This window comes from Chaetodon trifascialis, chromosome 1 (assembly GCF_039877785.1).
Source record: "Chaetodon trifascialis isolate fChaTrf1 chromosome 1, fChaTrf1.hap1, whole genome shotgun sequence".
Taxonomy (NCBI): domain Eukaryota; kingdom Metazoa; phylum Chordata; class Actinopteri; order Chaetodontiformes; family Chaetodontidae; genus Chaetodon; species Chaetodon trifascialis.
This window is the reverse complement of record NC_092056.1, coordinates 21097660-21122901: the sequence shown is the minus strand read 5'-3', so window position 1 is coordinate 21122901 and position 25242 is coordinate 21097660. Positions and strand designations below refer to the sequence as shown.

Below are 25242 nucleotides of genomic sequence, written 5' to 3'. Positions count from 1 at the left end.
ATTCTTACACATAAGTAACACACCTGTAAGGTAATGAAATATCAAATTTACACTCCTACAACATGCAAAAATAACACAGGAATTTTCTTCCTCAATATTCACAATAAAATACATTCATTTATTACTGTATTGGATCAGTAGTGTCAGGATGTTGACCAGTCAGCTGTGAATCGTTCTGCTCTAATTAAAGACGCAGTAAAACACATGCTTAAACTTGCATGGGGACTGACGGTGAGCAGTGTTCTGCCACAGATTCTGGACTGAATAGAGGTCTGGACTCCAGCTGTGTTGTTTTGAAGCCTCTCCTGTTTAGAATTGGCTACATGTTTAGGTTTGTTGTCCTGCTGGAGAATAAATCTTAAGTTACAGTTCTGTAGAGGATGGCAGCGGGTTTTGCTCAGGGATTTTTGCTGCATTGATTTTACTCTCTCCCTCCACAAGCTGTCAGGCTTTGTTGTAGAGAAGCCTCCGCACAGCATGACGCTGCCACTGCCAGCCTTCACGGTGGAGATGGTGTGTTTCCCCTAATGTGCGATGCTTGGCATTTACCAAACGCAGCATTTACTACAAGGGTGAAAAGTTTTGCTTTTTCTGTTAATCAGTAGAAATATCCTGAATACATCCAGTGTGATCAGAATAAAAAGGAAAGAGTTTGAAAACATTGTTCAGGCACTGTAGGTAGCAAATATTGAACGTGGCTGTTGATAAGTTTGTGCTATTGACTTTTGCTTTATATTTCTGTTGTCACATTTGCAGTTTTGTTGTACTCCAAGTGTCTTCCAGAACCCAAGCAGTTTCTACAGTGGGTTCCCTCTATTGTTTGTGAGTGATGCAGTGAATTTGAAACAGTTAAACAATTTGGACTTTGAGAAGTGCCTGTGGTAAAACTGTTTTGTGCAGATGGGGTGAAGAGAGATGTTTTTATAGCAAATGCTGAGAATGCTATAAATTGCAGCAGTGGTAGTATTATCATCACCTTAAGATGGCAGCATTGTGATGTAGTAGAATATATTGTGGTGGGGTTGCATGTCAAGCAGGGGCATGCTGAAAAACCTCAGAGGTGCTGGTCTGGGTTGTTTCTTCTGTGAATTCAGGATTGAACTTGTAGCCAGACTCGCTGCCAGATGTCAAGAATAGATTATATTTATTCATAAATAGATTACACCAGTCTTCAGTCAGTGATTGGAAATAAGCTGTCTCGGAGGTAATAAATGCAGAACACATGCTTACAGAGACATTTCCATGGTACAGGAAGGAAGCTTACAGTAAGACCCCAATCCAAGGTCTTATTCCTGTTTACATTATTCAGTAAAATGAGTACAATAGTGGTGATGGAGCTGTCACCTCTCTTTAGCACTGTGCCAGTTCACGTGAGCTGAAACTGATTTTAGCAATAAAATAAACAAAAAAACATTTGAACTCCATTGCAAAAAGAAAGATTCAGATAGTTGAATATGCTACTTCTGCTGTTTAAATGAGCTAAAAATACAAAACGGCTCCACTTTCATTGTGGTAAAGTGAAAACTGATCCACTTTCAGATGTGTTGACGTCACTTACATTTACTTTCACAAGAAAACTTACTCTGTCTCTATAAATTGAGTCAAGGAAGAGCAGTCTAGGATTAGGCAACAATCAAACAGGATTTACATGAAAACATTTTTTTATTGTTATTTTGACAGATATTTTGGAGAAGTATCTCTGACACGGTGGGTAGTCGGTAACAGTGGGCACCATTCCCTTCACACATGCATCTACAGGCTGTTGTACTGAGGGGACTGAAAAGACATTTTGCATGTCTAGCAGACAGAGACAAACATTAGTTTGTGGTTATTAATATTTGTTACGTTATCTAATATTTATTGCTCAAATAAAGTGAGACTTTAAAGTTCAAATTATTGGAAGTAAAAAATTATTTTTCCACCTCCACTGGCCATTTTTTTCATACACGATCACCTTTCACCTAACACATCCATCAAAAACCTACCGAGCACCATCTGAGTTAAAGCACATACGTCAGTCATTTATCAAGTCTGAAACCCAACAACAAAATATAATATGAGGGTTTCTCAGTCTGAAAATGTCAATACTGTATGAAAATAAAATCAACATTTGAAGCCTCTGTATTTAATACTAAAGGGATTCTCAAAGTCCTGTTTCTGTGTTAACCTTTAAACTGTGGGTTTTTATTTTGGCTTTGGAAAGATTCATATTAATGGTCATTTTCCAAACTGCCTACAGGCACCTACATATCCTAAACCCCTCAGCCAATCACTTTCCTAAAACATCCCTCTTATTGCATAAATAATACATCCTTTTTAATGATTTGTTTCAGGTGTAGTGTTGTATAGCTGCTGATCAGCCTAAAAGTACCACTGACACAGCATATACGCTTCCTAATCAACTGTTTGTCAGCTTGTTAAGAGGACCAATAGTTAACTACAGACGGACTTTACGGTTTTAAATGATACTGTTGATTGCTCTGAGCTGTAAAGATGCACTGCAGGCTAAACTGTGAAGTAACGCATACGTAATAAGGCTGGAGGAGGACAGCAGAGAATCAGAGTTTCCATCTGTTGACGCAAACTGACAGAAATATCAGACAACAGAGGTTTCTTTGGTAGGTGTGATGATGACGACTGCAGTAGGAAGTAAACATGACTTTATCTTAGGCGCTCTTGTAAGCAGCAGGCTGAAAACTATATATCCACTGCAAAAATAATGCTTCAAAGTCACTGTGAGGAAATCTCCACGTGTCGACCAGACATCAGTTTGTACAAAAATGGAAATGTGATTTCAATATATTCAGCCTTTACAGATAAATGCAGAAATCAGAACACAGCAGGGCTCAATGATCCACTCCACATGGGTCTAAAAACAAGCTCGCTTAGCCGTATACTGTGGGAAAATAGCACTAATTTTTGCACTTACAAAGGTAAAACAAGGTCAGATTTGCTTTACTGGAAAGGATGTTGGTTTTTTTGTATTAACAGTATTGCACATCAAGATTAACTCCTTCTACACAGTGTGGGAGTCACAGAGCTAACCAAACACTTCACTATCACTACAGGGTGAGCTCACATAGTCCCATCGCCTTTACAACTACTGGAAAAGTAACTACGGCAAAGTGACAACTGTTCCTTATACACAGAAGTTGATTGTAGCTATTAGGATTATTTGGCTGCTATGTTAGAAAATCAGTAACTACCACCTCCATTACTTAAATCCTTACAATTTATCCTTAATTTATAGTCACTGGACGACAAAGCTTCATTGGTGCTCTTGTGGCTGGACAAAAATGGTAATGTGAGCACGCTGTTAATGGATGTCTGACCACACGTAATACAAAAATAATCATTCAAGCCCTCTGACAGGCAGCACCAACATCAGTCCTGGGTCAAATAACTAATGCAACCAGTCTGCTTCCATTCAGTGTACCACATGTTGGGTTGTATAACGCATCAGTTGTCCATCACTTAAAGGTGTGCTAAATTCATTGTCCTATTCCCTCCTGTGACCGTTACAGCACTCACTCTACATCCCAACAACATTCTATGAAACTTAAATATTTGCAAGTATTATGTGACTCAGGACTGATCTACATTCAGTAAGTGCTGCTCGGTTTTCCATTTTCACACTTTGTCTTACCCCCACAACTCAAGGCAGCAGCTTCAACCTCACTGCAGCGACTGTAATTTCATTTTATCATAATGAATGTTGTTGTTGGCTGTGAAATATGGAAAGCCCAAACCCCCCACTCCCACTGCCCACACACAACACACACTCCATCACATCAGGTCCCTCTGTCTTACAATGATGTGGCACCAACATATAAATTACTACAAAAATAAAGGCTGTTATCTGTGGTTGAAGAGGTGAAGCCTGTCAGACTTGCTTGTCCCTTTCACTGTTTAAATTAAATCCTGTTAATGTGACTGTGTAAAAAGAAAACGCCTTGAGATGACGTGAAGTTTCAAAATAAAATGAGATTTCCTTTCCTCGCAGTGATGCTCAAATATGATGAACAAGGCTCGTCAGTCCGTGGCTTGTGACAGGGACGCCTTCCTGGGAGAAGCAGAGTTGATATTGTGAACAGGGCCGCCATCCGTTTCCTCTCCTCTCCCCCCTCCCTCCCACCCTCTCTGCGGCACTGTCCCACCTCTGTCAGTGGAGGCCTGTGTTGTGTCCCTCTGTCATCTCTCGTCGCCTCACTTGCTGATGAGGAATCCGCCTATCCATCGTAGCTTACAGGCAAACCAGCGCCGCAGAGGGCAGAAGTATTCAAAGTGGAACTGCTGGAATTCAGGTGTCTTGCGGATGTCTCTTAGGAAGGCAATGTCCAGGTCCGACTCTGTCAGCATGATGAGGAGCAGCAGCAGGGCGAACAGCAGTCCGATGGTAACCAGGAACAAACGCAACACACTCAGGATGAACTTGTTCAGCTCCTCCACGTCGCTCGGCGGCGAGGGCCTGCTCCTGACCATACGCAGTGCTCTCCTGCCGGATGTGAAATCCGCTGCCTGCCCCTCCTTTGATGCGCACGCCTCGGACTCCTTCTCCTCATCGATGCTGCAGGGAGCACCGTTGAGGTGACGAGCCAAAGGCATCTCCATCCCGTGCTCCGCCACGGGCGTAGGCAGCACGCTGTCTGAGGGGCTGTAGGCCTCGTCGGAGATGACTGCTGACGTGCTCGCCTCGCTGCCGTCCACCATCTGGCCCCGAGAGGACATGAAGGACTCGTTGTGGGAGACGGAGCGCACAGGTGTGGAGTGGGCGCTGTCTCGAAGGGACTCCAGACCTGACAAGACACAGCAGAGGAAGGCAGCTGATCAGGGACATTTATTTAATACCAAGACACACTGACATCTGAAGAGAGACTCTGATATGACTTTCATATATTTTAGACCTCCTGAGAAAATGTAGCATCCAAGAAAGGACATGTTCCAGTTTGTCTCAGAAGGCGAAAGCTTCTTTCTCTGTGAAAACTGAATCACAAAACTCTCAACTTAACGGCAGCTTCTCTGTTTTCTGTGAGGTGGACAAACTGGGAGTAAATCAGTTCAATCTCCCCACCCCCACCCTTTCAAAAAAGAGCTTTCATATTTTGCACAGTTCCATCGAACACGTGAGAAGCAGACATGCGTATACTCTAGATAAGTACAATGTTGGATAATTAAAATATTCTCTGTATTATTGCTTGAATGAATTTACCACAGCACTTAGAGTTCGGACTTAATTTCTTTCTGTGCACGTCATACTTAATGACAGTTTGCTGCTTCAGTTTTTTCTACTGTTTTCTGTTCTGTAAACTGAAGAGAGGTGAAGGAAAAGAGCTCATTATTATATCAAGTCACTGATGCAAATGTGTGACTGTATAGAACCTGTCCCTGTTTTTTAAGCACTTAAAAGAGGAGATTTAAGGGGAAATTATGTTCAGGCTATTTGATGTTGAGCCTGAGTTGCTGGGCTGCCAGAATATGCAAGTACATAGTACCTCTGCTGAACTCTGCGCCAACATTAATTATTCTGATGTGGCCAGAAGAGAAATACTTACAAGAGGAAACCTGAACCTTAAAGCATGAAACATTAGAGCAACGTCCTCTGAGACCTCAGCTCTCCCTTGATCCTCATTCTGTCTGGAAGCTACAGAATGACAATGTAAAGTTTTAAACTTTGATATCCACGGCATTAGACTTCCACAACATGTTATTAGATCATTCCATGTAATACTGATTTGGTTGAAATATTTGGATCATTGTTCAGTCTCTATTCTTCAGGAGAAAGTTGTCCAACTTTGAACTTTTCAGAGCTGCTCCATTCAAACGCAGCACTCACTGCATTCCATAAGTCCTGCATGATGAAACCAGCCCCTGTTTTTACCTGCATGGTTGGCTGGTGGGCAGCCGCCGTAGACTTGAGGTGGGACAGCTAGCCTTGACGGGGTCCTGGAGCTCTGTCCCGACCCGGGGCCAGAGCCTGAGGTGGAAGAACCCCCAGGGAGGGCAGGGAAGAGCGGGAGGACCCCCAGAGCTTTGCCCAAGAGCCTGGGTCCAAGAGACAGCACGCGCACCTTCACATCTCGATAGCAGTGGTTAATCATGCGCAGGTGAACGTTCACCTTGGTCTTGATCCGGATCAGACATTTCACCATGGTTCAGGGAGAGCGAAAACAACCAGTCTAACCCTAACTGTGTTCAAACACACTTCTAATGCTCTCTTTCTCTTTGTCCCTGTCTCTCCCCCCTCTCTCTCTCTCGCTCTGTCTCTCTCTCCTCTCCCGCTGTCTGTCTTTGTCTCCGGCTGTGGCTGGCTAGCTAAGCAGCCCTCCCTTCTCCACTGCCAGCTCCCCTCATGCTGGCAGGCAGACTGACAGCCCAAGATAAATGGAAAGACAGACAGAGAGTGAAAGACAAGGCCCAAGAATGTGGTCCACTTGTGCCACAGTTCACCTCGTCCCTCCCTGCTGTCAGCTGTGACACACACGGCATGGCCCCTGACAGCAGGAGCTATTTTCAGGCTGAGATATTATTACCAGTGGAAATACCAGCGCGCACAGAGCAACAGGACAAAACACAGGGGGTTTGTTTCAGTGTTGCAACAGTGGGGTGCAATGTCAGAAGCTGCTCTCCATGTCAATGACAAGAGGGGGGCTAGTTTGACAAAAGACCTTGTTTTGTTGGGAACAGATTATGTTATAAGCTTAGTTTTAGCCAGGCTGTTGTACTGAGAGCAAAGCCACTCACAGTGGCAGCATTGGTAAAAGGTTAATAGCCTGTTGGAGGAAAGAGGGGACAGTAAGTGCCCTTTATAAACTGAAGGGTGACTTTCTCATGTCAAAATAATGCCCACAGCCACTGGCTGATAGGTGCTTCTTGTGTGTGTTTGTGTGTGTGTGTGTGTGTGTGTGTGTGTGTGTGTGTGTGTGTGTGTGTGTGTGTGTGTGTGTGTGTGTGTGTGTGTGTTTTTCAGAGAGCGCACATCCAAGAGAGAACGAGCGAGACAGGCCTATCACACAGAGTGAAGACAGAATGACTGACACACAAGTCTGGGATTGTTGACATGCAAAGGCTACTTTGTCTAAACAGGATATGAATGCATGTGTGAGTGTGTTAACATTGTGTGAGGGTGTTACAGAGGTGTGTGTGTCATCCACAGCAGATCGAGTCACATGAATATGTGAATTCCAACTCCAGCTGCCAAGCTGAACCCTACATGGAAAGCCTGTGGAGTGACTCTTTGATTTAAAAAAAATCCACATATTGAGTCAAACTCAGCACAAGGTGCTGTGCTAGTTAGCAAGTGAGCAGAGAAGTCCAAGCAGCTCAAAGACATGGATTTAAACAGTTAGACTTTATATATTTGATGGTGTTGTCTAACATTGAGTTTAAAATGAATTCAAATGAACACATTTGTAATTTGATGGGTGGTAGATATGGTTGAATAAAGGGGCACTTCATCCGACAGGGCTGTGGGGGCACTTCTTAAACTGGACATGATGTACTGACCGAACATCTGCTTCATGCTGCCCACCTCTGATGTTGCCAGAGAGCCTGAGGGCTCACACCCTTTCTTTTACAGCATTTCACTATTCTTTTGAGTGTGTGTTTTACCCTCCATGATGGAGATGTGCACAGCTCTCCGTCGGGTCCTGGGCACACTGGTCAATCGAGGGCCGTGGGTGATGGATGGACAGCTCCTGCTTGGTACCATGCCAGCCCTGAAAAGAGACACACACAAGCAGCACATTGGCCACATCTGATATACATGAACACATTCATGACATTACTGTGTTCATGTACTCAGATCACTCTAGAGGAATACTTTAGAAGAATGCTGACCTGTGTATCTCTGGGGGGTCTCTCTTAATTTTGGCACTTTGTTCCATTACCTCTTTTGCAACCTTTCCACTAAGAAAACATAAAGAAAATCTGCTAATATGTGATTCATATAACACCTAAGCACTAACACAAACACTGCAACACTATATAGTACCTGTATCTAAAGCGACTACCCTTGAAGAACAGATTACTGCTGGACACAGTGCGGACTTGACTTGACTTCTCCAACCTGTGGGTGAAAGGACAGAAACCATCATAATCATGAGCGTACAGTAAACTGAACGATGTCTTTTCTGCCATTCGGTGTTTCAGCTGCTGTGACTCACTTATAAAAGGCCTGATTCTCCACTCCGCACTTCCACAGATGCTTACAGGCCTCAGGTGTTGGTGCAAAGTATGTCAGTATGATCTTCTTATCCTGGAAGAAGTCCAGTACAGTAATTCATAAGCACATTATGTGATTTTCAAGACATTTCCATCGTAGGACATAAAGTATATAAACCACCTCTCACACAGTGGCTTCACTTTGCTCCTCTGCCTGCTGAAACAACACCAACACATCCTTGTCAAATTATTCCCAGTTTACTTTACTGTTGATGATAGATTATATTGGTTCCATGGTGGTAGTGTCTGCTCTCATACTCATTTAACTTTGTGAGCTCCACCACCTAAAGGCAGCGTTTTAATAATGCATACACATACCTCCTTCTGATTTGCATATATATGGAATGTCTTTGCTTCAAACTTGAGTTTGGTCACCTCCTCCCTGAAGATGAGACACAAAGACAGACAGAACAAAGGACGGACAGAGAGGAAAATGATGACAAATGGATGTAAGGAGGAAGAACGAACAAAGAGAGCGATGAGGGCAGAAAGAGAGACAGAAGGGAGAGACAGAAATGGATAAAGGTGGTGAAATATTAATTGTGACTTGAGGCAAAGTAATCAGGCCAACAGTGTTTCAGTGCTGTGTTGAAAAGTCTAGACACATTGATCCCAGTCACAGAAAATGAGCAGAAAGGCTGCAATTTATAAAACAAGATATTTCTGAAACAACACAACTTCTGAGCATGCAGCTTCACAGCTGGTTGACTCAGCGGTCTCAAAAAGGTTCCTAATGTCTTCTCGTATGGATCACTGGTTACTTTTGTTTCTTTGCTTCATATTTCACTCAGTTTGCAGATAAACAAACAAAAACGTCAGTCCCCCATTTCCAATGTAAGCTTCTCACTGAGTGAATGCACCTCTTGGTGGCTCTTCCTGTAAATCTACATCATAGCTGTTTAGTAGCAGAAAATGTGTGGCAAAGAGTCTGAGTGTGTCACAACCCAGCACACAGTGCCACGTCACACCAAAGCACTCCTGCTCCTGGCGGACCGATATGAGCTTCATCAGGAGCCACATGTACAAAAGCTTCATATTTGTGTTTTATGCAAACTCAATTAATTTATGCAATTTCAACTGTGTCCTGATCATTTCTCACAATTGAAACAGCATGCAAACACATATCTTTTATTATTTTCCCACAAGTTAGATATTTAGAACTACTTTAATACCTGACAGGGTGTAAAGTATGATACATTTAACACTTGTAGGATTAAGAATCTAAATCTAGAAGACAATGAAACACGTTTGGAACAATAATAGTTTTGCTGTAAGCTCTTTTGGACTTCTTTTGCTGGCACCTTAAACAACATGTCCTGAAGCACATCCGTTATTTAGAAGAGTGGAGCTAAGACATACTACATGTGTGTCATGTCGACATAACAACTTGAAAAGCTGGACTTCAATGTGAAGCAGCTTGCTGAGTTTGCTGATGCTTTACTTTGTACAAGCTGTTAATTAAAGGAGGATGTATATTGATTAAAGTTTTCACTCCCTCGAGATGGCTGAAATATTTATTCATGCGTGATCGCTGCCGTCCGTATGGAGCTTATACACATAGCTACAAAGTCTTGTTCACTAATGTAGGCTTGCACAATTATCATCTGGCATCATGTCCAGTTTTAACTACTCACCATTTGAGGAAATGGACCCTCCGGTTTCCTTGCAGCACAGTGAATCCAAAAGGAGTAAAAGCCAGGAAAGCTGGGTTGCCAGACACATCCTGACAGGCACACAAACCCATGTTTTTTCTCATCGTAGAATCAGGATTAGAATTACAGAGAGATTATGTCTTCAAGACAGGAGTATAAAACTGGATTTTATGATTTCATCTCATCATTGTATTAAATTTACACATCAATTCATGAAAAGCACACACTCATAATGACAGAAGAAATCTTTTGTAAAGCCCACCTTGCATGGGTGAGGGTCCACTCCGTATGTCTCCAGCATCTGAGCCTTCTGGAGGAAGTTGAGCTCTGACGTTTCAGGACTTTGACCTCTGAGAGAGAGAGAAAAAACACAGTAAGTCAGTTAACTTTCATCCTGGCTTCTGTTATGGCCAGCTGTCAACTTGGAGGATGTTGTTTGATTGAAAGTTTGGGCTCATTTTTGAGCTAAACCAAAGAGTTTTTAGTGGGAAATCAGAATTTTGGAACTGAACCCTTTTCCTTTCACAAGCCGAACGCATATGGCTTCTTGATTAGTGTCCAAAAGATTTACTGCAGTGTGTCATTTTGCAAATACAGCCCATCTGTCGTGTCTTTGTCAGTGAAATGTAAAGTGACCCACAGAGATGATTTAGGAATAACTGGGCAAAATGAATAATGAATAGACCTTGATTAGTCTGATGTGGTACAGAAAATAAAATCTTGCCAAAGAAGCCTGGAACCATCCACTTCCTCTGCATCAGTGCTCATTTAGGGAACCTGAAAAAAACCTCATGATGCATTATTATTACAGCTAAAAACTTGTGTTGTCGACATCCAACAGCACAGTTTAGCTGCCAGGATTAAAAAAAAGAGCACGTATCTTTGTCTTGTAATCAAATATGGTCACTGTGTCTAAAGATTAAAGCTAGACTCATTCTTCAGAGACCTGGCTGATCCCATTTGTGCCAGGTCAAAGACCAAAGCAGCAACTAATCATCAGACAGCTGTTGTAGTCAGAGCCTGGGCCCTGACCAAAAGAAATAAAGGATTACAAGTCTGCAGTTTTATGAATCATTACTGAGACTGGTGTTTGAGTGGGATTAGTGTTATTCAAACAGGCCGGCTCACCTTCATCCTGGTATTTTAGATGACCCTGATCTCCTTCCATTATCCTTTGGAACGAATAGAAATGGGACAGGCAATGTCTCCCTTTCACCCAGCACTGTATAGTTTTGGATTCTGCCAGCATTGTGATCACTTTTCCTTAAACTGGTTTCAGGTGAGACTTTGTTCTGTGCTGTCAAACAGCTATGACGAGACGCAGCTGTTTGCTCAGAACTGCTGTCGAACAAGAACGTGGAAACGGGCAATAGAGGGCAGTATAGGATCAAGTGCCTGTGTCCATTTGGGTTGTATATAGTGTATGAATGTGTGTGTGTGTGTGTGTGTGTGTGTGTGTGTGTGTGTGTGTGTACTTCTCACATTGCAGAGAAATTAATCTATTCACATAGTGACATAGTTGGGACTGCCCTTCCTTATAAGGAGGCCCCATGATGTAAATCATTTAGGGTGAAGACTTGGATTATGGTTACGTCTCGGGTTAGGGTCAGTCACTACCCTAACCCTAACCCTTCTCTGGTCTTCTCTTTATCTCCATCTTTTACACACACACACACACACACACACACACACACACACACACACACACACACACACACACACACACACACACACACACACACACACACACACACAGAGTTCAGCAGCTGATTCAAGCTAATTATGTGCTAATGAATTAAACAAAGGTCACACACTATAAATAACCTGAGATCTACAAGCACAAATAGAGCTGAATAACAAGAATGATGGGCTTAATTGAATTTGCATGTAATAATTCGGCCAAGATCACTGTTGACTGAAGATGACTGACAAGCACAAATTCACACCAGTCCTCCGGCATAATACAGTCTAAAGTCTAAAGGTGGACAGCCTTTCTGGGATCGGGTAAAGCCGCTTCTGCTCATTATACAGTGTCAGTCACACACCAACACCTCTCTGAAAGATGGACCAGGGGAAGGGCAAAGTGTCTCACACTATGAGTGGAGACTGTGACATCCCCACCTCAGACACCTCAACCCCCACCATTACACCTGACCTTTTACTGCCAAAAGAGGGAACACGCAGCATCCCCGCAGCCTCAGCTCTCTGGTTCAAAGTGCTCAAAGAGAGCACAAACAAGAAAAGGATCGAGAAAACATCTCGCAAGAAAAGGTGTGAGAGTGTACAAAGTTGTGTGAAATGTGGCCAGAGTCTTTGAACTGTCATCAGCACCAAGATAACAAACAAAAACTCACCAGACCATTAAAGGCTGGCCGAGCACTCGAGGCCTTTCTCTGCGTGAGGCTGTGCCCCCCAAAACTGGTGAAATGTAGGGACTACATAAACATTTCAGTGCTTTGTTTTGCAGAGGGAAGTCTGAAGGTGAGGCCTGTTAACAACACTGCATTCTAAAGAAACCACACACGAGCCAATCAAAGAAACAAATACTCAGCACATTAAGTAGCTATGAAATTTCAAACCTACAGCTCTGCATATCAGATTATCATCAGATTATCTGCTTACAGATCTGTTCTGAATGTGAGATGTCCTCTTTTGGTTTGGAGTCAAAGATGTCTCAGCCCAACCGGTGGTGGTGGACTTTGGAAATACTAAATACTAAATGTCTGGATGTCTGGGATTGTCCAAAGGTCCAAAACTTCTGGAAGAATGTTGGAAAATGTTTGTCAGAGATGTTTAATACCAAAGCCCCTTTAAATGTCAAACTCTTTGCGTTGGGAATATATCCAAGGGACTCCAAAGCAAAGAGCTATTACACTATATAGAAAGAATTCGGGCACTCCAACATTAGGGTGTTGGAAGGAAGTTAAATTGTATTAGTATGGAAAGGTTAACTTACACTGCCAAGGGCAATGTTCCTAAGACAGACGTCATTAAGCTTCGGGAACCATACATGAATATAAAGAAAGGTGGAAATGTAAGCTTTACCTGGAAGGAAGTCATAAGCAATGTAGGGAAGTATTTCATTTTTGGGTTTTTTTATCTGATATAAGTGAAAGTTGAGAAATGTTGGTGTGTGTCTGTGTATTGAATGTATTTCTGGTCTCAATCTGTCGTATTGTTACCGTATGTTTAGTTGATGTGATGCTGTAACATCACATGGAGACCTAAAACCATCCCAGTGTCGTTATTTCAGTTTCCCCATGACTGACATGAATTTAAGATGCACTATAGAGTTGGACCAATGGTCAGACGTGCTTCCTCTGGCTGCTATAGAGGGGAAGGAGCACACAGGTACGCAGGGACATGGACAGGTGTCACCTTACATCAGCTCAGTCTTGTGGATCTCAGCAATCCGCCGCTCCAACTTCTCTGAGTGCTTGGGAAAGAACTGGAACTTGGAGCTGTAGCCCTCTGGGTGTTTCCCGGGGTCGTAGTCACCAATTTCAGCTGGAAAAGCGGGAGAAAAGACACAGCAAAGCAAAAGGTTAAGGTGAATGTTTGATGATGAACACTATAGATGTCACTGGCTGCAGGTACCAGAAGTTGTACAAAATACAATATGTGGACGTTGAAGTAATATGTGATGCATACCTCACAAGTGTGGGTGGGTGAGCAGATGATTCATGGGTTGAGAAAAAAGCAGCAGCAACCATGAAACTCAAACTTTTCTTAATATGAAAAACAACTTCAGTCACCTCTTCCAATCAGATTTATCAAATTCTATCTTTTATTGAGCCAAGGGCATTTAGTGATTTTACTCTTTGTGAAACAGAGAAAAAAAATCCAAGGCTGTAAATTTAAAGAACACACAAGACAAAGACCAAGAAGTCAAAGTTGTGAATATACCTGTGCACAAAAAAGGCAGCCACAAAAACATCAATGGATGTGAATAATGAATGGTCCAGGGCTGGTTAGCAGGAGCTCCAACACTCTGATCTCAAAGATCCACATTACTTAAAAGACTTACAAACCAGTGGACTGTGAATTATTAAGACCCTTATAGTTGCACTGTTTTAGCTGAGTTAACATTGAGGCAATGCAGTCCTATATCTTATGCTTTACATTTCCAGTCCAGACATTTTACATCCATGAGAACATCAAAAGTGTGTATGGACCAATAAACGTCCCCATGCTTTGTTTATTCTGGTGACATTATCTGTACCATCAAAAACCGCTGCCAGCGTCCTGTGCATCGCTGTAGCAGCCATTGCTTTACGAACCGCTGACATTGGATTGCAGACGGTGGAGAAGTACACGGAGAGTCTGGCTACTTGCCTGCTCTCTGGAGCACTGTGCTGCTCAGGCAGCCATTGCTGTTGAAAAATAAATTTTAGACAATCAAATACATTCAAGGTTATATGTGTCACAGGCATTATGGATTCAGATTTTTGTCTGACACGTCAGTCTCAAAGAGTGCTCATTATTAGCCAGAGACACCTGGTAAAGAGAAGCTCAGGCAGCCACTGATTTATGAAACTATATACTCTATAATTATGCTACCTGTAAAAAATATACGGTTATCCAGTGCTGCAGTTTTCATCAAATTATGTAATGGTGTAAAGAGGTGAATAGTTACACTAGACATAACCCTGCATAGATGTTGCAGGTATAACAAGCAAGCCAGTATTATACTGGCCAGTAGCCAGTATAATATCTTCCAATATACTGATGCACTGTCCCGTGGTGTTTAGGGCCACACACAGACGCCAAGAACATTTACATTCAGGGATTGGCTTAGAGAAGGCTGGCAGGATAGCTGGTTGGCACAGTGTATGACAGGCAAAGTGTTCCTGAATGCATCTCACCTCTCTGCATGTTGATGAGCCTGACGCCCAAAAGAGCCTATCAAATGGGAACTTTTACAAAACATGCCCACTTTTTCATTGAATCCCTTGAATTTTTTAAGGAATAATTGTGTGTAAAAGGCTTTTTCTTGCGCTTAGGTTTACCAAAATTCAAATTTTTAATCCCAGATAAAAAGAAAAGATTCTCAAGGTCCTCAACAAACAAAGATAAGAGCAGTTTAAGCTGTCAACCTCCGAACATGCTGTGATTGCACATTTGCACACACCCACACAGTAAAGTACACATATGGCAGAATGTGAGCACACACACAAACACATGGAGCACAGCTGGCGAGTGTTTATTGACAGGTTGGGGTCACATGGAAATCACAGAGTGTACAGACGGTCACAAACGTTATGAATATTGTATACAGTCATATGTGGGAGACACAATTCTGTGAGAGGAAATATGGTGGGTTGTTTACAGCCGTAGTTTGGGGTGATCATTCAAACATGAGTGGAAACATAGGTGATCAAGATGAAATATTTCATTGGCTCAAATGCAGGACACCACCTGTGTGCCTGGTGTGGGGATATCTGGGCTTGTTTGAGAGTTTGATTTAAAATAAAGGCACAGCAGTCTGGTTGAAGGCTTTGCAGCATAAATAATGATCCGTATTTGTCATACCTTGCAAAATGTAGGCAGCCAACAGAGCAGCATCTGATGTCTTGCACAGGAGACGACCGTGGTAGAGGTCCCTCTTAACCTGCAGGAAGACGAGGTATCTGTGGAGTGGAACACAGAGAAACTGATTTGGGTCGTTCTTATGATTGGATCAGTATCGACATTCAACACACATGATGGGTGTTTACAGTTTAGAGGGAAGGTGTCTCTGGAGGCTGAAGGTGTGTCTCAGAGATTGCTAGACAATGAAATTTTGAGAAAACTAAGAAAATTAGGGCCTGAGGCTGACGACTGTAAAGTGTATTTTGTAGAGAGCTACAGTCATGCTAGCTGCTCTGTGAGGCTGTGCTTCAGCACAGTGGTGCTTTGAGCTAAATGCTAAATAAACTTTCACAATGATGATACTAGCAATGGTTATGTTGAGCAGTTCTAATGTTTACCATGGTCACCATGCTAACATGGTTTAGCATGTATATAGCAAGCATTTAGTCACACATTGACCAGCTGAGAGAGCAAAAAAATCCAAATCATAATGAAGCCAGTTCCCTGTGTTATTCCCGAGTCTGCTTGAGTTGCTTTGTCTGTGGTTATTACAGACAGGCTACAGTGTTCTTGGTAGCTCCACACTGAAATGTAAAAGAAACATAGCGTGCGACAACTCCATTACTCTGGAGCCCTTTCACAACTCATTTATAATTAATCTATAATTACAATTCAGAAAAAAATTAATGACTGCGCGATTGGCAATCCAACGTTTTTGACTGGAACATTAGACATGGGACATGTATCCTGCCCTCAAGCCACAACTCGGGCTTGAGCATAATCATCTTGAGAATTGACAATGATTTAAAATATGACTGCTAGTTTGCACTGTTGTCTGCTGGGAACAACTCAATCTTCTGGTCTCGTCTACAACATCCACAGATTACTCATATGTCAATTCCCACCCAGCATTCATTTCAAATGCCTGTGAGTCGGCTTCTCACCAAGCAGCAAAGCAATAAATAGTATGGCAGTACTAAGCATTGCTATGAAAAACGTCAGGGTAGAGCTGGGCTGTAAATTGAGCCTCAGGTTATCACTTGATGATATCACCTGATGTCTGTAATGTAAATTATAAGTTACACAATGATGAAGTGCTGACCTTCATTTATTCCCTGCAGGGTCTTTATGGCCAGCTAAACACGCAGCGGATGGTAGAAACTTGTGACGCTGCACACGGGCAAATATGAATACCTCTGGTCAGTTGGTCTACTTTGTCCAGTCACTAATAAATCCTTCCATGCCCTTGCTGTGAAATTATATATAAAGAAAATGAAAAGCTAAAAGCAGCATAAATCGAGGCAACATCTTGTTACCTTTCATGTTTTTGCTTATCTACTACTGTGTGTATTTGTGTGTCTGTGAAAGCTTCCAGTCAGAACAGATGGCGGCGGATGGAGGAGCTCTCCCTCACCGGCGCTCTGCTCTATCAAGAAGAGCTGGATTGCCAATAAGAGATTTCACTGCGTGGCAACCCGTCGAGGGATGTGATTTACAGGGATCTGTGCGCTCGGTAGCTCTCTGGCTCACTCATCACTGCAGTTTGTTCAGCTGTCAAGGATGCTACACACAGTACAGCAGAGTGGCGATGAGCTTAATGACACTGCAGCTTATAGAAAACGGGAATACGCAACTCCTTCTGCACATGGACTCACTGGTTTTTCTTCTGTGTCTGCATCACTACATGCCTTTTCAATACAATACATTAAAATATATAATATTTAAATAATAAAGGAGGTGCACTGAAAGCGTGTCATGAAAAATGATCCGAAAACTATTTAATTTCACAGTTTTTATCTCAACAAAGTGTTTTCTACAGATCTCAGAAGTATGTACTGACAGGATTCACAGATCAGACGAAGGCAAATATCGTTCTTGAGAACCTCCACTACGCTTCAGTGGCTCTTATTCATTTTTCAATTATCTAAAAACTGGCAGGAAGGGCATAAAATAATAACAGTCAAATACGAGAATATTCTTGATCTGATCTTATGAGACAAGGAAGTTAATAGAAAGGCAGAAGATAGAGACATTCCCTTTGGTTCAATAAAAGCAGTCTTCAAGTGCTGTGGAGACTGATTTTATGCTATTCACGTTTGCTCTATGTCAGCATTTTCTTTACACTGTGGTCATGACTTCCAAAAAATATGATGTAATTGTCCCTAGTTGAGTAGAAGCTTATTAATAAGTCACCTATGTCGACTTTCTCTTTCAAAACAGAGACTTCTTTCTTCTTCATTACTTCTGATACCACCAGAGTGTGGTCAAATAAACCAACAGGAAGCTGAAATGAATGAACTGCAGCTGCAGCAAGAGGAAAAACACTACGAGAAGGATTCCTCAGGTTCTGGTTGTCTGTGGAAAGGTTTGAAAAATACTGAATGGTACTACTCGTTTGAGTCAGAAAACGCTGGTGCATTTCACCAAATTTGCATCACACAAGCTATGATTTGCAACATGGGATCAATTCCTCATCAGTGCAATGCTTGTGAGCCACGCATGAGTATATGAAAGGTACTGTAAAGGAAAACTCCTTTAACGAAGGTGTATGTTTGCAGGTGTTGTGGAGTATTACTTCATAGGTGACAGTAGCTGTATCAAGCCTTTTGTGGTACCAGAGGAAGCTGTGTGAAGGCTGATGTACTGTCTCAAGTGATGTCACTTCAGTCAGCGTTATTTGGGTCTGAAGACAACAAGCTTGATAATGAAAAAACTCTTTGGGTGCAGAGTAAGAGGGAAGCGGGTGTAACTGGACTCTGCGGCCCGCTCTTCATCACGGCTTGAGCCTCATGCCTCAACTCAAGGCCGCATTAGCCGCTAGCAGTAGCACAACATACCTGAATCTCTGACCAAACTGTCTGTGGTCGAGCTGCATTGTGGGTAATGCAGGCCCCAAATTACTGAAAAACATGCCACAACTCTCCTCTCCTCACCTCCACCCTCTCCACCTGAAGCCCGCCAAGCTATCCTGAAATCTTACCTGGTGATTTCCTCTTTCAGGGCAGCAGGGTCGGGTGGGTAAAACTTGACACGCAAACACATGGTGAATGGAGGCTGGGCTGGAGAAGAAAGACAAACACAATCTATTGTCGTGTATTGTTTCTAATGTGGTTGGCATCTTTATCTCTGTCGTTTTTGCATGATATATTTAGTACATTACTGCTCAAATGTGGACATTAGACTAATCATGCATGTGAAATGAAATACTTACATTTCATTTGTTTGGCAATTGACTTTGAAAACTCCAACCAATGCTGAAAGGGAAAGAAAGACAAGTAAAGACCTGCACTTTTGTATCTGAAAGCTGCTGAACTGTCTGGGGTCTGATTGCTCGGCAGCAGAACGTGATGACTTGTAATCTATAGCTGGAAGGCACAGTAGAATTACTCCCATCTCCTAGCCTTCTGTGTATTTAGACCTCCAACACATTCACCATGCAGAGAGGAGATGAGCGAAATCTGTTTGGAAGATAATCAGGAGAGTGCTGTTTTCTGTCAGAGTGCTTAAACATCACAAGGGGAAACTGGCTCTAATCAGTGAGACGATGACACGCTGACAATCCACTGCACTCACAATACAGTGACTGGAAAAAACAATGATGCTGTGAGCTTTTAATTATTAGCTTTTTTTTTTTTTTTTTAGCAACACCTGCATTCACATCCTCTTAAAATGTCTTTCAGATGGCTGAGAATCTGCAAAGTGAATTACATTTTCAAGCCTTGAAAGCATGTGTAATCCCATTGTTCAAAAGCAGATGATTAACAAATACTCAGTCCAAGACCTGCAAATTCACCAAGAGCTGAGTTAATGTCTGTGGCTGATATTCACATCAGACTAAGGGGATGGCCTTTTGCCAGCTTGCATAATTGACCCGGTGGCATACCTGTCCTGAATATGAAAAATGACTCATTAGAAGGGGAAAAAGCATTAAGACCTGGCAGTTGCACCGAACAACATTTTTAAAGTATCCGTCACTGCCTGTGAGACTTAATGGATGATCTGCTCTACCTGCTGATGTACAGACTCTGAAAGTGTAAGTGGAGAGTGTAAAAGCATAGAGATGGTGAAGACTGACAACGCACAGAACAGCCGCAGAACAAGTGGCCACAGACGGCTTCTTATCCGTACATCAGCTTCACTCGGACCTTTTAAGATTTCCATTTGAAAAGTGTTATCATCTTCAAAATCGAGTGCAGCCTGTTAAACACAGCGCTGCATCACCTTTGACAACCGAAAATGTACTTCACAGGATAAGAGGTTTGCTCTGTGGACTTGGGTGCACAAATTATTAGTTAATTCAAAGCAGAAAATTACGTATTTTGCGTGAAGTGGTTGGATGTACTACTAAAAATGAACACTCACCCTCTGTTTGTCTGGGTCAACATATCGAATGCCAAAGTAGTCTTTCTCCAGCAGGTTGAGATGGTGGCAGATGAGGTCAAACAGGTACTGTCCCTTCGCATCCCGCTGAAAGAGACATGGTATGAGAAAATTAATATGTTGTACATGCAATTGAGGGACATTAAAGATATGAATAAAAGAGAGAAAATATTAATCATTTCACAGGTCTCCACAGCCTCCCTCCTCTCATCTCAACATGTGCATATTCACAGACACAGTTAACGAACCCCCTGCATTTTTTAGAGTCCGAACGTCCACCAGAAAGTGTTTTAATATTTCACTACCCTCAAGGGAGATACATGAGGGCCATCAAATATTCATATCGAGGTGGCAGCCACCTGTGAAAGCTTTGAGAAATTCTGCAGCAGAAAAAGAGCTGGAAAGGCACTGAGACGAGGTGTGGGCAAAGGAAAGGGCAGGCTGAGGAGGAGAGGAAGCCCATGTTGTGCAACGCAGTACAAAAATCTGACCCTTTTTGTATCATCAAAGAGCCTGGAAATACAATATTTACACAGCATTTTTAGTTGGGTTATTAAAAGACTAAGAAAACAAGCTAAGTTGTTAAGCTAACCACATTAAAACGTACTGTGCAGTCTTGATCAGGTGAGACAGAGTACAGGAGGAAACAGGCCTGCTGTCCTGGCAGTAGCAGTTAAACTCCGAGTGAGCGGGGCTCTTGCATAAAGCTGCATCTGCCCCAAAAGATTCATTAAAAAACAGTTTTAATGAAGTCTTTACTTAAATTTAACTGCAACAATAAGATACGTGGCAACAAGGCTGCTCCTGAATGCATAACAAAGCATGAGCCAGTAATTGGAGCTTTGGTTTCGGATGCATAGCCAGTGAAATTCAACTCTGAACTAATCCACTGACTTATTAAAATAGTTCTAGCCCCATCGTAGGTCAGTATGCACAGACTCAGCTTGTAGACTACAACTCAGAGCCATCTGAGCCAAAACTGTGTCCAACAGACTCCAAGGCTGCTGCACAGATTAATAATGGTTTCCTTAGTTTGGATGATTTCCTTTAAGGGTTCAACATACAGATCCATACTGCGCCATTGCATGTGTAGTAAATATGAAACTAGTTGCTGGATAACTTTAAAGCATTGCATTAAGACTGGAAACAGCTAACTTGTTTGTTTAATCTGTTCATTTCTTGGACTATCTGTTGGACAGCAGCCAGTCTTCCCAGTCTTTTCACTAGGTTAAGCTAACCATCTGTGGCTTTATATGCACAGGAAAGAGATGAGAGTGGGGTCAGTCTTCTCATCTAACTGTCTAAATGTGGAACTTTTGCTTTAAACATACTGAGGTTACATACTGAGGGAGGTAGTCTTGGCTACTAAAGTAAATACTGACTAAACAGTCGGCCGAGTCATGTTATCCTGCACAAGCTGTCGAACTAAGCTGTCAATTCGTGGTCAGGTTCTGCCTCTTATTTGCTTTAAAAATCAGGCTTTAACACACACATTCCCAAACATTTCACTCACAACTTTTCTAATCTATCTTTATGTCTCCATCTGTTGATACTAAAGTTAATGATATCTACACCAGGGAGATGTGTGCATGCCTGCATAATGAGTTTAAGAGATTTCTCTATCTGTACCATGCTCACTGTACATACAGGCTGTGGCTTTTCTTCCTCCCCTGCAAAATATCCTACGGTGCCCTTTAAAAGAGAGACTGCATTCACATAGGTGACACAAAACTGCATAGTCAGAGAAACTCAATGGCAGATATATGAGAACAGAAAGGGGAAAAGAGAAGAGAAAGACAAAACCAAATAAACAGAGGGAGAAAACGGAGGAAGGAGAGAGTGAGAGAACAAGTAAGGCCGGCTGACACTGATGAATCTGTCCCAACACAGCATGCCACAGCACAGCAATTAAAAAGAGAAGACAGGAGAATAGCTGCATTGATGGAGTGCTCCATGTATGAACCACTCCCAGATACAGTCCCTGTTGAGATGCATTAGACACTGTGGGAATCTCTGCGATGAAGCCTGTTCACACTTCTGTTTCACTCAATATCAGATCAAATGGCAGAATGAATGCCCCTGAGGCGGCGTGTGGCTGAACATTGTCAGGGCAATGGAGCTGCTGCACCTCTTTGCATTGTTCTATTGTCAAAGTCAAACCGCCATTCATGATAAAATAGCCAAGTTGTGAAGGGATGCGTATTTCAAAATGAACTTATTGAAAATGAAGTTAAATGTTCACCAGCGTGCATTAACAACAATTGATCAAGTGGAGCTTCTTTGTGGTTTGTGAAAGAATAATCCAGAATCATTTTGTGCTGTCTTTCCTGAGCAAACATTCATCTTGTAACAATCTGTGACTAATATTGTTTTTAGTAATGCTAGCTTTACGGTTATAGGGATATCAATGTCAGGCACACACCCACAGACACGAGTGCATCAGCCTCTGCCTGAACTGTGAACTCACCATCAGTCCAGTTCTTTCTGTTTGTTTCCCTCCAGTCTTTTCCTTTGTCCTCTGATCTCTGTATGATTTTAAAGCAGATTGATAAAGGTCCCCAGGTTTCTTTTAGTGCTTCCGATGTAAATTCACACCAAGCAGGTAAATTCTTGCCTGATAGTGTCTTTACATTGACTTTCTATGTAATCGCGCTGCCTCTAAAATTTGCCTAAATCCTATTAACTAAATCACATGTTCTGTACCTGCTTAATCTTTTTAAATTACTTGTCTGCACAACAAAAGTCTGTAATGATAAACTTGCCAAAGGATCTGAAGAGCAGTTGAAAAGGTTAAATTACATTAAAGTACGCCACCTTTGCGTCAAGGAGGCATATGCACGAGTTAAATCAAGGAATTTATTCATAACAACAATCCATTTCTAGTGCTTTTTAATCAAATCTCTGAGCCAGAGTTTAACCCGCCCTAAACCTATCCAGTCCACTTGTGTCAAGCTATACACTTCCCAGACCTTTCCCAGGATGCACCGGGCTGACCCTCCATCTCCTCTGTCAGTGTGTCTGTATGTCACTGTCACCACATCCACCCTGACTCACCGAGACAGGCCTGCTGACTAGCCCCGCAGCAAAAATAGAAACACGCACACACATCCATGTGCCGTCTCACACACGCACACAAGCAGTCTCAATCCTTCTTGCTCTATTATAAATGCCGTTGGTACACCTGTGAAACCTCCAGATCCACAACATTTTCAGAGGCTGTACCTCCCACTCCCTCCATCTGCTCTGCACTGTAGTGTAAACTACAGCAAAGCCCAAAAAAGCCTTCCCAATTAATCATGTTGTTATTGCCTGTGTTTCTATATGCCATGCATGAGTGTGTGTGTGTGTGTGTGTGTGAGTGTGAGAAGTTACTGATGATTCATGTCCAAGTTAGTAGTTATGGAACAACAACAGAGAGGCAGGGCGATTCATCTCGGTCCAGCACTTTAACGAATAAATGAGCAGGAATGAAATGTTTTAGTAGAAGTCATTCATGAAGAATTCTGGACTCCTTCGTAAAAACGTCCTCACAAAAACAAGCCGGAGTGACTTTTCACTGCATCAGCACAACGCGAGCACACACGTTTCCCACAATGGATTTATCAGATGTTCCAACAGATTTTTAATGGTACGACTTAATAAAGAGCTCCTGATCTCGAGTCTTCTACCGTGCATTACAATGAGTGCAGGTAATCCTATTGTTCCTGGTAATTCACCTGACTCTGCACTCTGATGCAGTTTGTAACGATGAGATCGACGCACTCTCTGAATTTGCTCCACACTCATTGTCTGGCTCCACTACACAGCCACAGACTAAAGCAGCAAAGTCTCTCTTGGCCATAGGCAGCTGACCAAACAATGTATACGTGGCGTTGTGTTGCATACTGATGAGACACACTGAACTTCAGTGAGCTGACCGGGGCCCCACTAGGACACAAGGGCAGGCTCTGAGGCAGAAACATTATTGATCTGAAGTTAAGTGTTCTTCAACATCCTTATGAGATTTAAACCCAGAGCTAAGCGGCAATACGCTGGTGGCTACAGAGAGGAAACACTATATGCTGCCAGATAAAGCACTGTTTTATTGTTTTTGAGCAGACAACTGCAGATCTTTTATGTGGTTTCTGGTCTTGTGGTTTGAGTGTGGGAATCACAGCTCTCACAGTTTTCATTCCCTTAGGTTTTATTGCTGTAGAGGGAATAATTAGATTCATGCTATTTTAGGATTAAAACTATTTTATTGCGAGAGCATCGGGAAATCAGGAAATAAAATAACCTGCTATGGAGATAAATGGCTATACACGTTAGAAGTTATACAACAGCCTTTGCAGTGGGATTGATTTTTTTTATTCTCAACATAAGGACTTAACACTGACTGTAGAACGTACTGTGAATGAATTCTTTAGGACAGACTGCACTGTGTAAGATACTTTGCACATCTTTAAACTGTAACCCCTAATGAATGTAAATATCCAATCCCGTCACACGGTACTGTAGCTTCAATGAGGTTGGAGTAATTGGGCTTTTAAAACAGCGTCGACTCTTAATCTGAAATGCTACATCACATTTCAGAGTAAACAAAGCATGGCTTAAACATTTCCTCCTGTCATCTCATCACATCACATTGCAGAGAATTGGAGCTATTAATGAGCTTCGTGTCAGCGTGTTTTCCCATTCATTTGGGTTCATTTGGAATTAGACTATACTGACATACAGTCGCTAACAGACTTAAGTTAAAAAAGTAGCTGAATAGACATGAAAATCTGTTTATTTTCCTACATATATCGACTAGACAGTTTTTATGTTTGTCCACAAGTCAAGATGTAGATTAAGCTCTCTCTTAATCTGCTGAAGTCACTAAATGACTGTAGGATTTTCATGACGTTCTTATTCGTGTCTGAATTTTTTTTTTTCATTACAGACCCGCTGATGGCCCTCATTATTAGTTTGACTTAGATCTGTGAAACTTGCCCCACACCATCGTTAAACTAGTTTTGAAAAATTGCATTTCCACTAATCACACTTAGCGACCCAAACCAAATTCCCAGAGTAATTAAACCGTGTTCATCAGCGGCTTAACAAACTCACTCTGAGTGCAGCCTCCCCGGTTGTACGGTTGTGTAAAGATGATCACACTTCCCAAAGGTTTTCAAATTTCCTTTTGAAAATATAAAATACTACTGAGGTTGAGTTGTTTGTTATCACTCAAAGTTTTCTCTGAGCCAGACAATGAATTATTCTACACAATAAAACCATGATAAGCATTTCCGCCATATGACGAGGTCTGACTTTGAGCAACATCCTCCTAATTACTGTAGTGAAGAGCAATTAGAACAATTTATCAATACACGTGGTGAAATATGATCTAAATATAGAACTAAAAGATGTGACAGTAACAACAATAATAATAACCCTTTCA

General features: G+C 42.1%; 1 protein-coding gene across 1 annotated transcript in view; it reads right to left on the bottom strand.

Annotated features, from left to right (window-relative positions):
• Positions 1-1127: 1127 nt before the first annotated feature.
• The window catches only part of LOC139335318 (FERM domain-containing protein 5-like), a 69932-nt gene continuing 45817 nt past the window's right edge, over positions 1128-25242 (bottom strand). Inside the window, exons 2-14 of the mRNA XM_070968871.1 lie at positions 19806-19910; positions 18655-18697; positions 18424-18502; positions 15405-15502; positions 13256-13379; positions 10135-10222; positions 9855-9943; positions 8539-8602; positions 8163-8254; positions 7991-8065; positions 7837-7905; positions 7609-7715; positions 1128-4796 (exon numbers count right to left, since the gene is read on the bottom strand). Coding sequence (XP_070824972.1) covers positions 4207-4796; positions 7609-7715; positions 7837-7905; positions 7991-8065; positions 8163-8254; positions 8539-8602; positions 9855-9943; positions 10135-10222; positions 13256-13379; positions 15405-15502; positions 18424-18502; positions 18655-18697; positions 19806-19910 — 1623 coding nt within the window. The 3' untranslated portion in view covers positions 1128-4206. The remainder of the gene's footprint in view (positions 4797-7608; positions 7716-7836; positions 7906-7990; positions 8066-8162; positions 8255-8538; positions 8603-9854; positions 9944-10134; positions 10223-13255; positions 13380-15404; positions 15503-18423; positions 18503-18654; positions 18698-19805; positions 19911-25242) is intronic.